Below are 16,356 nucleotides of genomic sequence, written 5' to 3' on the forward strand. Positions count from 1 at the left end.
ACCACTTGTAGCAGTTTAATTTAGTTCAGTTTGAAAAAAAGTGGGCTCATGCTTATAAAACTTTACAGTCTAATCTCAAATCTTTCCTGACATTATGTACGCATGCAGTTTGTATGCGTTGTCATGATGTTAGAGGGTTGAGATTAGACTGTACGGTAAATGATTTATAAGCACAGAAAAATTAATATTACATAACAAAAATTCTAATATTTATTTAATGATAATTACAAGCAAAGCTAGAAATATATTTTTTTTTGTAGTGAGCAACAATCTTTGCTTCTCAGACATCAAGATCTTAGATGGAAGCTAATGCTAGAATGAGAGATGCAGCGTTAAAATTTACTTTCGAAATTAGACTCCTTGATACATTGGGGGGGGGTGGGGATGTAGCCCAGTGTTAAAGCGCTCGCCTGATGTGCGGTCAGTCTAGGATCATTGCATGTCACTATAATAGGCTATTGGGCTATTTCTCATTCCAGCCAGCTATAGTGATCCACAACTGGTGTAATGAAGGAGTGGTATGTACTATCCTGTCGGTGGGATGCTGCATATAAAAGATCCCATGCGTGGCTGCAGCATTATATGTGTGGTCTTTAGCTATGTCTGTTACCATATAACTAATTAAAATGGGCGTCGTTATGGTGTAACTTTTAACAGCCATGTGAAAAACTTGAGACAAACACGGGTAAAAGCATAAGTTTTATATTATCGCTTCTGAACATGAGAAATTATCAAAAACAGAATGGATAGCAAAACCTGCATGTGCAACTGATTTAGAAAGCATATTTTGCATTTTCAACGGCATTTGCTGCCCGCCTACTGTCAATGTTGAGCCGTGTACAAATAGATTGACTAGTCCAGTGGGTTTGAAGTGGTTGTTTTTTTACTAAATAATAATTGTGCATATTACGCTGTCACATCCGAATAGATACATAATAATCAAAATGAGATGGTACTCTAGCCTAAGGGTGAGTAACTCAAAGTATTTGTGATCAGTTGATAATGTTTTGCATGTGAGTTACCAAGTAATTGTAATTGGTAAAAAAAATTCAAATATAATTATCATCAAAGTCTTTATTTTAACAACAGACCTTGCCATGAACAAAAATATGGGGTGGGGTGGGGGGTGGGGGGGGGGAGAGTTGTAATTAATTGCTCTCCTAACTTAGATTATGTGGAGCCATAGTTATTAGCATTTTCAGTATTGTTATTTAATACTTTAGTAGTACTATTTATAAAAAACACCCCCCTCCCCCCCCCAAAGAAAAACCCCATCATGTTAACAGCTAAGGGAGATAATTACTCTCCATTAACCACTATTATATATTTTTAATGGATTATTTTTTTTTTAAATGGCAAGCTATATTTACAAAACTAATAATCCAAATCAACAGGATCCTTTTGAATATACCCTGAACAATTTGGCCAGTAAAATCCTAGCAGTTGATGGCTGGCATTACTGTGATACATGTGCTAAATGACAGGCTTCATTGTGTTCCTCTAATGATATTACTATCACTGCTAACAAGTTTATAAGGCTTATGATGGAGATGTGTGGCCTCACGAGCTAAAGCATTATACTTGTTTGCAGTGAAAACAAATTGTGTAATAATTGATATTTTGTTGTAAAATAACTATAGGTTTTGCATTTTTGAGATAATTTGGCAAAATGTTCTGATCACCCAGCATGTTCAGTCTGTCATGAGTTTGAATCTCTGAGTTGAATGTTCTGATCACCCAGTCACCCATGTTCAGTCTGTCATGAGTTTGAATCTCTGAGCTGAATGTTCTGATCACCCAGTCACCCATGTTCAGTCTGTCATGAGTTCGAATCTCTGAGGTGAATGTTCTGATCACCTAGTCTGAGTCACCCATGTTCAGTCTGTCATGAGTTCGAATCTCTTGAGCTGAATGTTCTGGTCACCCAGTCACCCATGTTCAGTCTGTCATGAGTTCGAATCTCTGAGCTGAATGTTCTGATCACCCAGTCACCCATGTTCAGTCTGCCATGAGTTCGAATCTCTGAGTTGAATGTTCTGATCACCCAGTCACCCATGTTCAGTCTGCCATGAGTTCGAATCTCTGAGCTGAATGCACAAAACTTTTAACTTGCATTACTTCCAGCATTGGGGTGGGATGTAGCCCAGTAGTAAAGCTCTCACTCGATGTGTGGTCGGTCTGGGATTGATCTCTGTTGGTGGGCCCATTGGGCTATTTCTCATTCCAGCCAGTGCACCACAACTGGAATATCAAAGGCAGTGGTATGTGCTATCCTGTCTGTGGGATGGTGTATATAAAAGATCCCTTGCTGCTAATCTAAAAGAGTAGCCCATGAAGTGTCGACAGCGGGTTTCCTCTCAGTATATATGTGGTCCTTAACCATATGTCCAATGCCATATAACCATAAATAAAATGTGTTGAGTGCGTTGTTAAATAAAACATTTCCTTACTTCCATCTTTGAAAAATGAGGCTATAGATTCTTGAAAAATAATCTGCAGCTAGAACAAATGGTGTGATGTCACAGGCCTGGATTAAGTTGGCTTAAGAGACCACATCGTGATGTTCCTGTGGTGTCCGTTTGACACTAGTTTGTATGTCTTGTCACACCCATTGTGTGAAGATGCTTAAGTATTAAGTGAACTCCCATAGTGTTAATGCATGTACATGTTTGTGGTCACACATTGTTTTAAGTAATCTCTTTAAAATATGTTACAACAAGGCACTGACTTTCTCGAAATCCCTTGTGCAGTGAGACCAGCATTAAGAACCTTGACACAGATGACAGCTTGACTATGTCTCTACTAAATACTAGTAATTCTGCTGGTTAGACTGTATTTTGTATTACAAGATCTTACACCAGAAAAGATCCGGTTGTATTTCCGTTGTACTCTATCTTAGCCAGTTGTCAGTGAGTGTCCATTTATTATTTGTAAAAGATCTTAAGTAAATAATTTTTATCTAAAACAGTATTTCTTGTTCAGTATGCCGTAAACTAGCTTTGATGTGTTTTTGTAAAAAACTAATGTGTACTTAAAAAGTAATAAATTTGATTTACATTTAAAATAACTCATCTTTATAAAAAAAATTGGCATGTCTTGAAATCTTAAACTACATGTATGTATTTTAGTGTACAGTAAAAAAAATTAAGAAACACTAGTGTTTAACACACCTGCAATCAATAGGGAATCTTGTAAAGGATTTATGAGTATGTGTGTCTTATTCAGTCAGCATGTTTGCTCAGATAGGATGTATTCCATCTGGTTTCTACCTTAAACAGATTCCAATGGATACAATGGAGTTTCGGCCACTTGATACTCTACCTCAAGAGATTGTCAGAATTTTTTTTCCTTTCTACATCTGGATGTATTCTTAACACTTCTGATTTAGGGTCATGACATTTTTTCTAAAAATGGATTTGTGCCAATCGGATGCCTTATTTTATTGTTGGGAATAGTGCTGTATTGAAATGTGCTGAATGTTTTTCAAGCCATTTCAAGTATTTGTTCTTTGTGTTTTCATCTTCATATTGGTTTAATTTAACACGGATTGTGTTTCTGAGGATATTTTGTTTTGGAATGGATTTTGTGTGTGTGAAAATGGATTATTATTTTGTATACGTGTAAAAGCAGAGGAGTATCGAGTCTGACCAGTCGTCCTGTTCTGAATAAATGAAGTGTGATGGTCGCATGTTGTTTGAAATTCACATATTGCTTTTAAAATGTTTTATACACAATTTAATTTGAAGTCAGAGTTACAGAATTACAAAAAGTGTTGTTTTTAACCTTTGTTTTAAATAGTATTTGAAGTCGGTGGGTATTGCTATTTCAAAATATGTCAAGTGGTTGTGAGTAGGTCATCATTTAAGTACTGCATGGTATCAGATCTGTAGGACATCATTAAAAATGTTTTGTTTGCTGTAACTTGTGTTTTATTTGTATTATTTAAAATATTATATGGCTAAAAGTGGTTTGGTCAGGATTATCTCAATGGGTTAAATGCAGGTGTTTAAGCATTGTAAACATGTGCAGTTACACACACGTACAACAGGAACAGGCTTTGTAACTTCGGTCGTTTTTTTGTGTGTTTTTTAGGGTTGGTCCCACTTATTATTACCATTTCTGTTATTGTGTCAAGTGCTAATAGCTGAGTCTATACTTTCATGCCTTTTCTGTTTTACAAAATATGCATTTTGAACTATTACAAAGATCTGGAATAACCAGAAATTGATAAATTAGGCAAGAAGTTTTAACATAATTTAATATTTAAAACCCCCTGAATAATAGTTGAATATAGTTTACTAGTAGTAATAAATAGGGCTAGAGATCTTCATGTACTGTTTTTGTCCCATAATAACTCATTATACTGCTGTGGATTACAAAAGTAAATTGATGGATAATGAAAAATAATAGCAGACGTCAAATGAAGTTTTCTGCATCTGCTTTGAATTGATGCAGACGCGATTTGTGCAGCCTTTAATACTACCCACTACAGCTGCTGCACCGCGCCATGCATAGACTTCTGATTACATTTTCTTTACAGCATCAACTTCACTCCATTCCAGATGGCTACGGATTGATTTTATGACATAGTTTCATTTTCAATCTTGTAATTACTATTATCTAAATTATCTGATGTTGTGTTCTTCTTCTTTTTTTCTTTTTTTTTTTACTTGAGTATCATCTCCAGAGTAAAAACACAGCAACTCCCTCCCCCCCACCCCAACTCCTGAATGTCCATTTGGGTTTGGATACTGGCAATCGAGGCTGTGTTTGGATTCTGTCAATTGAGGCTGGTGTTGTGTGCAGACGGATGTTTTTGTCTTTGCTGAACAGTGTGTGACTGGTTCTCGTGTTTGTGTATGAATTTCATTTATGTGACAAATGTTTAATTGCCTGTAACTGAAGATTAGGTTTTCTTGATTTTGAACATAAAACTTGAAGTTTCGCAATGACTTTTTGGTGATTTTTGGACTAGTGGGAAGTTTTGCAATTATTATTTTAAAAAGATTTAGGCATAAAATTTATAATTTAAAAAAATGGCTTTTATTGTTTATGATATTAAATATGTGTAATTGAAACACTTGAGGACTGGCTAATAATTTTGAAGAGTAACCAATTTCATTATGCTTATGTTACATGTGTAGTATACATTTAGTTTTTGAAATTAGAAGTTAAATAATGTTGATAAAGTTTTAGTTTATGCCACCAAATAATTCAGGTACACACATACCAGTAGGCACATGTATTTGGAACAGCTTTTAACACAGGAATCACAATTGTTAAAAGACGTGACTTTTGAATACAGTACTTGTACAAGAAGTGAATTTTTTCATGCGACCAGTACATGTATAAGAAGTGAATTTTGAAAACTTTATTCTGTTTGTGATGGATTCCAGTACGTGTGGATCACATGAGATGACTGAAAATCGGAAAGATTATGGTGGATATTCGTGTTTGTGTGATGAACATAGTGTAAGCATATTACATGTGTTGTTGAACTGGGATATGCTGAGAGTTCAGTGGAAATGCTGAAATGAAGGGCTGATTACCGATGTAAGGGTCAGGGGACTTGTGTCAGAGGTTGGGTAAGAGTGGAGAAGGATTTACATCGATGCTGAGCAAAAGATAGAATCTTGGGGAGGTCACAGACCAAAATTGTTTACGGATCATGATTTTAATCATTTTAAAATATATTAATGATGTGTATTATTATTGGGGGTGTATTCGTACTTGAGTATGCTATGGAATATAAGTTAATATTAGACAAAAGTTTTCCAGATTTATTCAGAATTATTATTTTTTTAATCATTTGTACAATGTTTCCAGGTTTTTTGCTGTCTGTCCCAAATTTTCCATTTTCTCCATCTAGAACTTATGATATGGTTTTGGCTGATACTTAGCATGCACTGTAAATGGAGTCAGTCATTTTAGACCATTGTGCTACCCTAACCCTATGGCGAATAAAGTGCCATATACTAATTGAGGCTTTCTACTCCCACTGTCCTACGTCTACAATATTTCAACCCAAAAATGAAAGTCTAAAACTAATAATGCCACATAGTTAATACCATTTTTAAGAATATTAGGTGGGGGTTTTTTTTGGTTGTTTTTTTTGTGTTTGTTTTTTTGAATGCGTGCTATAGTTTAAATCCATGTTGTGGTGGTATTCAACAAACATTTAGTTTAACATTATATAGTGGAAAAATAGGATAAAATACTGACTAACATGCTACCAAAATATTCATTCATGTTTCAGGGTATAGCCTTAGTGAAAAGTCTTCATCATTTGCATTTGCTGTGACAAAGTAAACCTGTATCCCACGAGACTCCTCATTATCATGTCTAGTTTTACGTCTGTATTGCATTGTTGTGTCAGGGATGCTATATTGCATTGTTCCTGTGTCTGGTAAATCCCTGTGTGAAGATATTGATCGGGCAGCCTTGGTTACTTGGGATGGAATGAGAGATCAGGCTGACCCAGTCAATAAGGTGATCGAATTGCACATAACATTATTGTTCACAAGCAAGGCAAGGTACATGTCTGAAATGGTAAGAACACTTCACAACAGCTGTTTGGTGTTATAAAATGTGGCTATATTGATACTTGTTGCGCTGCAGGCTATACTCCTGTCAAATAGCAGCAAGCTAGGAATCTCTTTTTTATTATCCACCCAGACATCGTCTGAGTGTATCGTATAGATTTCGTATGCACCACCAGTTGCATATTAGTTACTAAATGTAAGTGATGTAATCTTCCCTGGTCTTGGCTGTTTGCAATTCTATGTCTTGTTGAATTATGTTGGAAGTAATTGTGAGATTTTACATTATTTGACGGTGGATAATAAATAAAATACCACACTCAATAATTCAATAAAATTTTAGATATAATTTTATTGAAATTTGTAAACTTCCCATGGTATCTCATCTTCCAAATAGTAGTCTGATACCATGAACGTTCACTCATTTTGTAAAACTGTATTTAGCAAAAACAAGGGCAGTATTCTATAAATATGTTCTTGACAACCGAGGAACATGCATACATCTGCTTTTAAGTGTTGTGAAATGCTGGTTGGGATAGGTGATTCAGCGGAATAGGTCTACAAAAGGGAATTGATCCTTTTAAGTGTTGTGAAATGCTGGTTGGGATAGGTGATTCAACTGAATAGGTCTACAAAAGGGAATTGATCCTTTGACTCATAGTACTTCAGGGGGATGCGGTGAACTCGTATGGAAACTAACTCATATGAACGGAAAACTCGTATGGAAAACGAACTCGTATGGAAAAAATAATGGTGAACTCGTATGGGGATGTATGGATATGCATATATACTTTGATATTTTTCTTAAATGTGTATTTTGACACTTGTTTTGTATACATGCTTCTTATTTATGTCACCATCAGTCCACTATTTGCGTGTCAACCGCAGTTTGTGTGTCAACGGCAGTCACCTATTTTCGTGTCGCCTGAATACGAGTAAGTCTTCCATACGAGTTCACTGCATTTTCCCCCATACAAGTAAGTTTTCCATACGAGTTCACCGCAAGCCACTTCAGGTGAGCACTCTACCACTGAACTACATCCTATTTTAATTACTGGTACACGTTGGAAGAAATGAAACCCAGTCATGGTTTGAGAAAGACTGGGATGTGAAGAAGTTAAAAGAGATAGTCCTGGGGATTATAAAAATTGGATCTTGAAGTTTAAAAAAGGACTGAGCCAAGAAGGGGAAAATGAAAAAAGGAATTTCTTTTACACAATTACATGAAAAAAGAAACCTTTCTAAAATTGATTTTTAATTTTTATTATTTATTTATTTTTATTTCCAGAGTGCCCAGTCTCGGCTGTTCATCAAGGGAGGTAAAATAGTGAACGATGACCAGTCTATCAATGCGGATGTCTATGTGGAGGATGGAATCATCAAGTGAGTGTTTTAATGATTACCATGCAAGTTCACTGGATGTACAGTTTAATAAAATTTTATTTGTGTTTTTTGTTTCATGTGATGCGACTTTAATAAATGTTTAAGTCCAAGCCAAGGTCCAGTACATACAAAATGAACACTTTATTCAAATGTGCTTGCATACTGTATATCTGTGCTGCTTAGGTTTGTGGTCTCCATTTTGAAGTATAATTCTATGCATTTTTCACACTCATACACACAAGCACACAAAACCATACACGGGACAACAGAGCTCTGACGGCAATTGCTGTAGTTGCGATGTGAATTGCTGTTCCAGTTTTTTGCCGATGGGATTAAATTATTGCCATATATTCAGCTCTTTCTTGATTTCTATCTTTGTTGCCAAAATTACTTGTTTAAAATTGCCGTAGGCAGTTGGTAAGTATTTTGCCTATGGCAAAAACATTAAAAAATTGACGTATAGGTATCAAATTCTTATGTTCGAGCCCTGGAACAATATTTCAAAATGTTAGTTAACTGGAAATCAGTTTATGTGCTTGTTGCCGAGGGAGGGTTGGGAGAGACAGGTGGAGGGAGGTGTAAATTAAGGGAAGTTGTTTGAGAATATTTGTTTGAAAACCTAGTTTTGCCATAAGCACAAACCTTGGTTTGTATTAGTGCTACTTTTGATCCGCCATTTGCATGTGACCAGTGATATCAAACAAAACTGAATATAGGATTAAAAATATTTGGTTTTGTATATCACCCTTAAGTGGCATTTTTATTATACGTTTGGGTAAATTCTCACAGTATGATTTGATTGCATGCGACAAGTCGGTGTGACTAATCGCACATAGTCTTATTTAACTTTAGGCTCAGAGTCGTATAGCATTGTTGTTGTGCTAGTACTAGGTAAGTATGAATAATAATGAAAATAAGAAAATTAGAAACAAATTTTAAATAGAGTGAAGCTAGAAAATGCTCATTGTGTGTGTTTGATTACAGACAAATCGGAAACAACCTGGTCATCCCTGGAGGAGCAAGAACCATTGATGCAAGAGGGAAGCTTGTCATGCCTGGTGAGTCAGGGACCATGTAGCTCAGTGGTAGTCACGACCTCAAGTGTGATAGGTCTCGAGTTCAACCCTTTTCAAATATTAAATTTAAAGGCATCCCATTGGTCCAGTTCTGGCAATGTGAGTTTGTTCATTTCTTGATGAAAGTAAAAATAACTGTAAGGGAATGTCATATCTGACGATCTCACTTTATGTTGGTAGTTTTTATGGAGTTATTGTCCAAGAACAAAAAAAGAATTCAAAACAAAATATGAATGGCCTCACTGATTCACAGTTTTTGCATATATTAGTTAGTTCATACCCTGATGAATAAAAAAGAATAACAGACAGTTGTTAAATGCATTAACACATACAGTATGGCAGTCTTCCACAGAAATATCCAACAGACCAGAAGAGTAACATTGCATTTTCAGGGCATCTCCAAAACCTCAAACTGACTTGCACCTGATATCTTACTGCTCTGTCATGGAAGCATGAAGTGAATTCAGATTTTGTTTGTTTGTTTTTTTAAAGTAACATATTGCATAAGATATAGAGACCTTAGAGTTCACCTTAAAACGTTTAATCCAATGTGAGAAATGTTAATTAAAAAAAATATCTCTTTAAAATTCTGGCTTTCAGAATATCCATTAAAAAATATTTTGACATCAGCTATAATTTGTATTGTTTGTGTATAGACTGGTTTTTCCGATTGTCACCCAGCAGTTTACGACGTTGCTGATAGATGGCATAACTGTACGGCCGCCATTAAGGGAGTGAAATTTATGCAACAATAACATGTGATGGCATTGCATCTGGGTGCAATTTCAGTATTTATGACTTTCTTGGGAACATTTTATAAAAGCAAAACCAGTCTTATCAGATAATTCAACCTCATTTAAAGATTGTATATTCATATCAATGTCGGTGGAAATCTGTGAACGATTAAAAATATAAATAATAAAGCACCTATACATGCCAATACAAAAGCATCTATACATGCCAATACAAAAGCATAGCAAATAAATTAAATATACTCAAGTGTAAATAAGTTTGATGCTTATTAAGTGGAACTTTACTGAATGCATCCTAAAATATATAAAAATATTTCAGTTATGTACATTTGTAGAAAATGTGGTGTACCATTTTAAAAAAGACAGACTGACCTTAGATCTAGATGTCAACATTGAGCTGTTACTATTATTAGCTCTGGGCTATTCCAGATGTGATCACATGGGGTTCAAGTGGAGCGCATTTCACACTGCCAAATATTGCTCATTTTTTATATTTTTTTATTTATTTATTTCATTTTTTAAAATTATAAATACAAGTTATTATTATTGTGTAAAAGGGACCGTTCAAATATTACGTTACGCTATTTTGTCAAAATTAGACACCCATCCACCCCTTGTAAAGCCCCGTAACGCTAGACCATACACCCCCCAAAATATTACATAATGCTCTGAGATACCCCACCCCCCCTCCCCCCCCCCAACACCCCAACACACAGACAAGGCAATGTTTATTTATACCCATGTGTATACGATGACGTCATTAAAGTGATGTATTAATGTACGAACATATAAATACAATATTAAAATGTCTGGTGTATTAAAGCATTTCAGCTTGATTTATAATTGTTTTGGGTTTACATTTACCTCTAAAAACCTACATTATATATTGTTGTAATGTTTAAGAGAAAACAAAATTGTGTTACCTAATGCTGTTCAATACCCCCCCACCCCTTGTGACGCTACATAATGCTTGGGCTTACACCCCCACCCCCTAAGCGTTACGTAATATTTGAATGGCCCCAAATGTGTGCAAATAGAACGATAAATAATTTACTGATGTAACATGCATGCAGGCCACACCAATAATCGCACCCCCACCCACTTAGTAACATTTTATTTTTTAATTAGTATTTTTTTAAATATTAATTTCATATTTTTATTATTAATTAATTTGTTATTATTTTATTATTACAAATATTATTAAAATTAGTATTTTTTGTTTGTAGGACATTTTTAAAAATTAAATTAATCATCCACAATATACATTAAATTCTCTGAAAATGCACTTCTGATTAATTTTTAAATGTTCTGTTTATAGTTAATTACAACATTAACCTTTTGACACTTACTGGTGATGCCCAAGACAAGTACAAACAAAACAGGAGCATTAGGCTATACAGGTGTCCAGGGAAATTATATTTGCTTGCATAAATTTAAACTATTTGTTATACTTATATATTCACGTGTATATACAGGCTTTATTATTTACATTTTTAATGATCAACACACTTCCACCAACTTTGATATGAATCTAAAATCTTTAAATGAGGTTGAATTATCTGACATACTGGTTTTGCTTTCAGCAAATGTACTAAAAAGGTAATAAATACTGAAAATGCAACCAGATGCATGTTATTATTGTGCGAGTTTCACTCCCTGACTGATCACATAATTTCTAAACATGGCTGCGCACAGTACTTCGACATCACTGGCCAATCAACCCGTCTATATTTACACAATCTGTATACTTGTGTTTGTTTAGGTGGAATCGACACTCACACACATTTACAGATGCCATTTGGTGGAACTGTCGCCATCGATGACTTCTACAGCGGGACAAAAGCTGCACTGGCTGGTGGCACCACCATGATTAGTAAGTATCTGTGGAGTGGAATATGTACCTGTACATGCAGTTGGATGGAACAGTCTTCAAAATCAGATCTTAAACCAAAATTCCCTCAAAACTGGACATTTTTCACAGTTCCTTTTTAAATATCCGTACATTGAACCTCTCTAAACCAAATACTCCTAAAAGGCATACTGTCACAGATTTAAGGATCTTATTTCTCTAAAAATGGATAATAAGTAAAAATTACATTAATTGTTGGAAACCAAATCTAGCTATCGCATCACCTTAACTGAACCATGATGGAGTGAAATCCATGTCGTCCCTCTCGGCAATTTTAGTTTTTAAATTATGGACCATTACCATAATTCAATTATTTTTACAAAATATCATTAATAAATGGAGTATGGTGGTTAAGAAGATGGTTGAATAAAGTACATTTAAGGACAAATCACATTATATTTGTTCAGGTAATTCTTTGTTTTATCATATAATATCTTACATTTTCAGTGCAATCAAAGTATGTGATATTTTTCAGATCACATACTTTAAGAATTTTATACCTTTGCATATTAGATGTAAATTAGTTGAGGTCTCGGCACTAGGTTTATTGACATTTAAGCAAACGTACTTGAGTGACACTTCATGACTGACGTATGCATTCATAGTCATCAAATAAAAACATTTCAATGGCAATTTGACACTGAAAGCTGTCCAGCGTTCAGAAAACAAAAAGTTTTAGGCATAACTTTATTTTGATATAAGGACATCCAAAATGACATCATTTCCATTTGAAAATACACCGCGTCACGTATCCTTACGTCATTTGAATAACTAGTAATGGCAGACTGGAATTAAAGTTCCGTGTACAGTTTACAAAAACACGTTGTATTAAGCTTGAGCTTATATGATAAAGAGATTATTACCCTCGTGTATTTTGGTATCGTCAGTATCATATATTAGGAATAAAAATAATGTATTATGCTCGCCAGAGGCTTGCATAATACAATTTTTATTTCTAATATACGTGTATGATGTTGACGATACCGAAAAACACTCTGGTAATAACCTCTATAGACCATTAAATAGGTCAGTGGTCTGTGACAATATGCCTTTAAAACCAGACTTTTTTGTTGAATATTTAAAAAAAATATGTTGCATATGTTGCAAATACAGTGGAACACCCCCCACCCCCCCCCCCCCCCCCCCCCCCCCCCCCCCCCCCCAAACCGGACACCCTTGGAACCAAGTAAAATGTCCGGTATTAAGAGGTATCCAGTTTAGAGTGGTTAATTTCTGTACTGATTTTTAAAAAAGGACCATGAAAAATGTCTGGTTTTAAGGGAATTCGGTTTACAGAGGGTCTTGCAACTACTGTAACTACAATCCAGGGATTTGTAACTAAAATTTGAAAGATATGTAGTATATACATATAGTAGTGACTAAGCAAATTGGTTGTCCTAGTTTTTCAAACAACATTTTTATTATCGTTTTTGTTTAATTCTCATTTACCTTGGGACAAATAGCTATCCTTATGCAGGGATAAGTTCACAGGTAGTCTACATGACTCAAAAATGGTCATTAGAGTAAAGATAATATTTTTAAAGATTTGTGAAGAAAGGAAAAATATTCACAACACTTTATCATGATTTACAATACACATGTATATATCAAGTAATGTTAGATGATAACAGAACTTTTTATTAGACGACTGAATATTATTGTTTGATAAAATGCAGAAAATGAATAACAGTAAATGACATATCGTGATACAGGAAATAGGAAATGTTTTATTTAACAATGCATTCAAATTTTTTTATTTACGGTTATATGGCATCGGAATATCGTGATACAGAATACCCTTATTGCAATATCACATAACATGATGCTAAAGTCCTCATGATATTCATCCCTATTTAAGACAGCTTTATATAGATAATATTGGTATATAAATGTGTGATTTTTCTAGTGGATTTTGTGATTGACGGGAAGGATATGTCGTTGCTTGAGGCATATGAAAAGTGGCGTGGATGGGCCGACCCGAAAGTGTGCTGCGATTACGGGTTGCACGTGGCGGTCACATGGTGGAGTGACAGTGTTGCCAAGGAGATGGAAGTCCTTGCTCATGAGAAAGGTAAATCTGTGAAATCTATTTTGTTCATGGTCATCTAATTTTCATGTGATTGGAGGATTATAGTGCAGTTAATGAAGCTAACGAACATGGTGAAAATATATTAATACGAATTTATGACAGTGTGGCCAAGGAGATGGAATTCCATGCTCATGAAAAAGGTAAATGGTGGTCTAATTTTCATGTAATTTGTGAACCAGAGCAGTTAATGAATGTTAAGTTTTGACCACGTAACAAGCTATTAGGGTATTATGGTTAGGTCTTCTGAGTGTTTGTACATAGGTGATACGAAGGTGGCTTCACTGACAGCAACGTACAACATTAAATTGTTACATGTTTGCAGAGTATGACAAATATTTTGAAATGTCACTAGCCACAGGGCTAGTGGGTTTGTGAAAACCACTAGTCCACCAAGATAAAGCACTAGCCCAAATTCCTGATCAGTTATAACTGGATTTTTATATAATTTTTGTAACATTACACATTTACGAGTATAACAGTAAAATAAAACAAACAAATAAATCATGTAACTTTCAGTTTTGTCGTGTCGTACGTTTGTTTTTTTGTCAAGTGTGATCCATTGTCATTGTCCTGTTTTCGCTTTTGCCCTCCCCCCGTGAAAAAAAATTGAGCAAACTCATGGTTGGTTTCTAAACCCACTATCAAAATAATTAAATTTAAATGAGGGTACGACTGTGACACACGGTAATAGATGGTTCAGTGTATTTGGTTGTGGGTTATACATTTAGGGCCTACTATTTATGTCGCCAGGAATGGTGATGCCAAATGCTCAAATACAGGGCATCATCCCGTGTCAGGCCAATATCAAAAGAATATAACGGCGACATCTAATCCGTTGTTAATTGATGAAAAAAAAAAGGTATTATCTTGTATCGGCAGCTGTGACGCAGTATCCAAACCGCTACATGTAATAGGCCAAGCCAAGTCATTGCATGTGCGGTTACCATTAAAGTAAATTGTTTTCCTGATTGCCGTTACCACGTGTAAGCGAAGTGTTAAATTAAAAAACAATAGGTAAATAAAACAAACACTGAAATTCAGAGCATGACTTGATTGAGATTAACCTGTCGTCGCGATTGGTGACTTCCAAGTTCTTAACCTAAAACATATTATGTGCGAGATTAACTACCACGTGACATGTCCAACCAATCAAAACACGCATGTCATTAGACTTATTTCCTGTGCCAGAAACTTGAAAGGGAAAAGTAAATAATGAATGCTGTAACTGACGATGTAGAGATATCATGTTGTTGCAGTTTGCAGACCTAGTTCAAGTGGATTATTAATATATACTGATTGCGTTGTTGATATTATTCGATGACAAATGTCAAAATCAAATTTATTAAATGAAATTTCAGCTGAGAGAAAAAGAAAAAAATCCACGATCGAGCGATAAAGAGGGAATTGTTAAGCCCGAACTTAAAAACCACTAGCCACAGGCGTCGGGCTAGCAGATTTGTCGAACTCTGATGTTTGTGACATCTTTAAAAAAAAGAAAAAGAAACTGTGTCTACATGTACTTTCTGATTTCATCTTTTCAGGAGTTAATTCCTTCAAGATGTTCCTAGCATACAAAGATTTGTTCATGGTTGAAGATGATGAGCTTTACGAGGCATTCAGAACATGCAAGGAACTTGGGGCCCTTCCCATGGTGCATGCAGAAAATGGAAGAATGATTGATGTGGTATGTGGTTTCATAATCATAAGCTAAATGACAGGTTGTGTGTGTGTGTGTGTGTGTGTGTGTGTGTGTGTGTGCATTTTGTTGAAAAAATTTCTATTTTTTATTATTATTATGTTATGCTAGCAGGTGAATTTGATGTGCTAGGTCTGAAAAATGGATTGCGTTTCACTTCCCCCCCCCCCCCCCCATTGGCTCCTATTTTGAGTATTCTGACACCATAATTATTTAGTTAGATTTAAAGGGAGGATCAACTCAAATATGAGCCTGATGTGTTGGAAAGGTGCATACCCGGACGACCAACACATACTGACACTTTAAGAAATTAAAAACGCGTAATTTTAGAGTTAATAAAAAAAACATGATTATAGGGGGCAGCCATTTTGTTTTGTTTTTGAGATGTCCGGTGATATAGCTTGTGGCGAAATGACGTCGGCTCTATCCAACGCCTCTATGCACAGTCTAAACAAATGCTCTAATTTACGACAAGGTGCTTCGCTTTCATCAACCTGACTTGTAAAACAACATAAATGACTTAATAGTATAATATACTATTTAACTAAATATATTTCAATTTGCATCAATAGAATGAAATGTTATAGTATTTTACTTTTTAAAAAAATCCAAAGAAACAAATGCATATTATTAGGCAGGGTATTACTGGTAGGGTATGTTCGAGCAAAAACGACCACTCACGATACCCAAATGATAATTTGCTTTTCTTTGGGACTATGTAATTGGTCAGTTTAGTAATTTTAGATGGGAAAGTCTACTTAATCAAGGGTTTTACAGAATCACTTACAGTAATAAAGCAGGACGGCTGATAATGACTATTATGATTTGAGGGGTGTCCGTGACGTTATCACACAATACCCTGTGATCATAATAAAAGAGGCACGTCTTTTTAGTGTCTAGACACAGTGTCTG

The 16,356-nt window shown here is 35.1% G+C and overlaps 1 protein-coding gene across 6 annotated transcripts in view; it reads left to right on the forward strand.

Annotated features, from left to right (window-relative positions):
• Window positions 1-16,356, forward strand: part of LOC121381245 (dihydropyrimidinase-like) — a 130,255-nt gene that overhangs the window by 97,898 nt on the left and 16,001 nt on the right. For 5 of the 6 annotated variants that reach the window (XM_041510477.1, XM_041510476.1, XM_041510478.1 and 2 more), the window contains 5 exons: window positions 7,828-7,922; window positions 8,907-8,980; window positions 11,513-11,623; window positions 13,566-13,730; window positions 15,290-15,432. In XM_041510477.1, coding sequence (XP_041366411.1) covers window positions 7,828-7,922; window positions 8,907-8,980; window positions 11,513-11,623; window positions 13,566-13,730; window positions 15,290-15,432 — 588 coding nt within the window. Of the gene's footprint in view, window positions 1-6,499; window positions 6,550-7,827; window positions 7,923-8,906; window positions 8,981-11,512; window positions 11,624-13,565; window positions 13,731-15,289; window positions 15,433-16,356 lie in introns of those variants that run through there. The other variant, XM_041510480.1, reaches the window with a different exon arrangement.

This window comes from Gigantopelta aegis, chromosome 9 (assembly GCF_016097555.1).
Source record: "Gigantopelta aegis isolate Gae_Host chromosome 9, Gae_host_genome, whole genome shotgun sequence".
Taxonomy (NCBI): domain Eukaryota; kingdom Metazoa; phylum Mollusca; class Gastropoda; order Neomphalida; family Peltospiridae; genus Gigantopelta; species Gigantopelta aegis.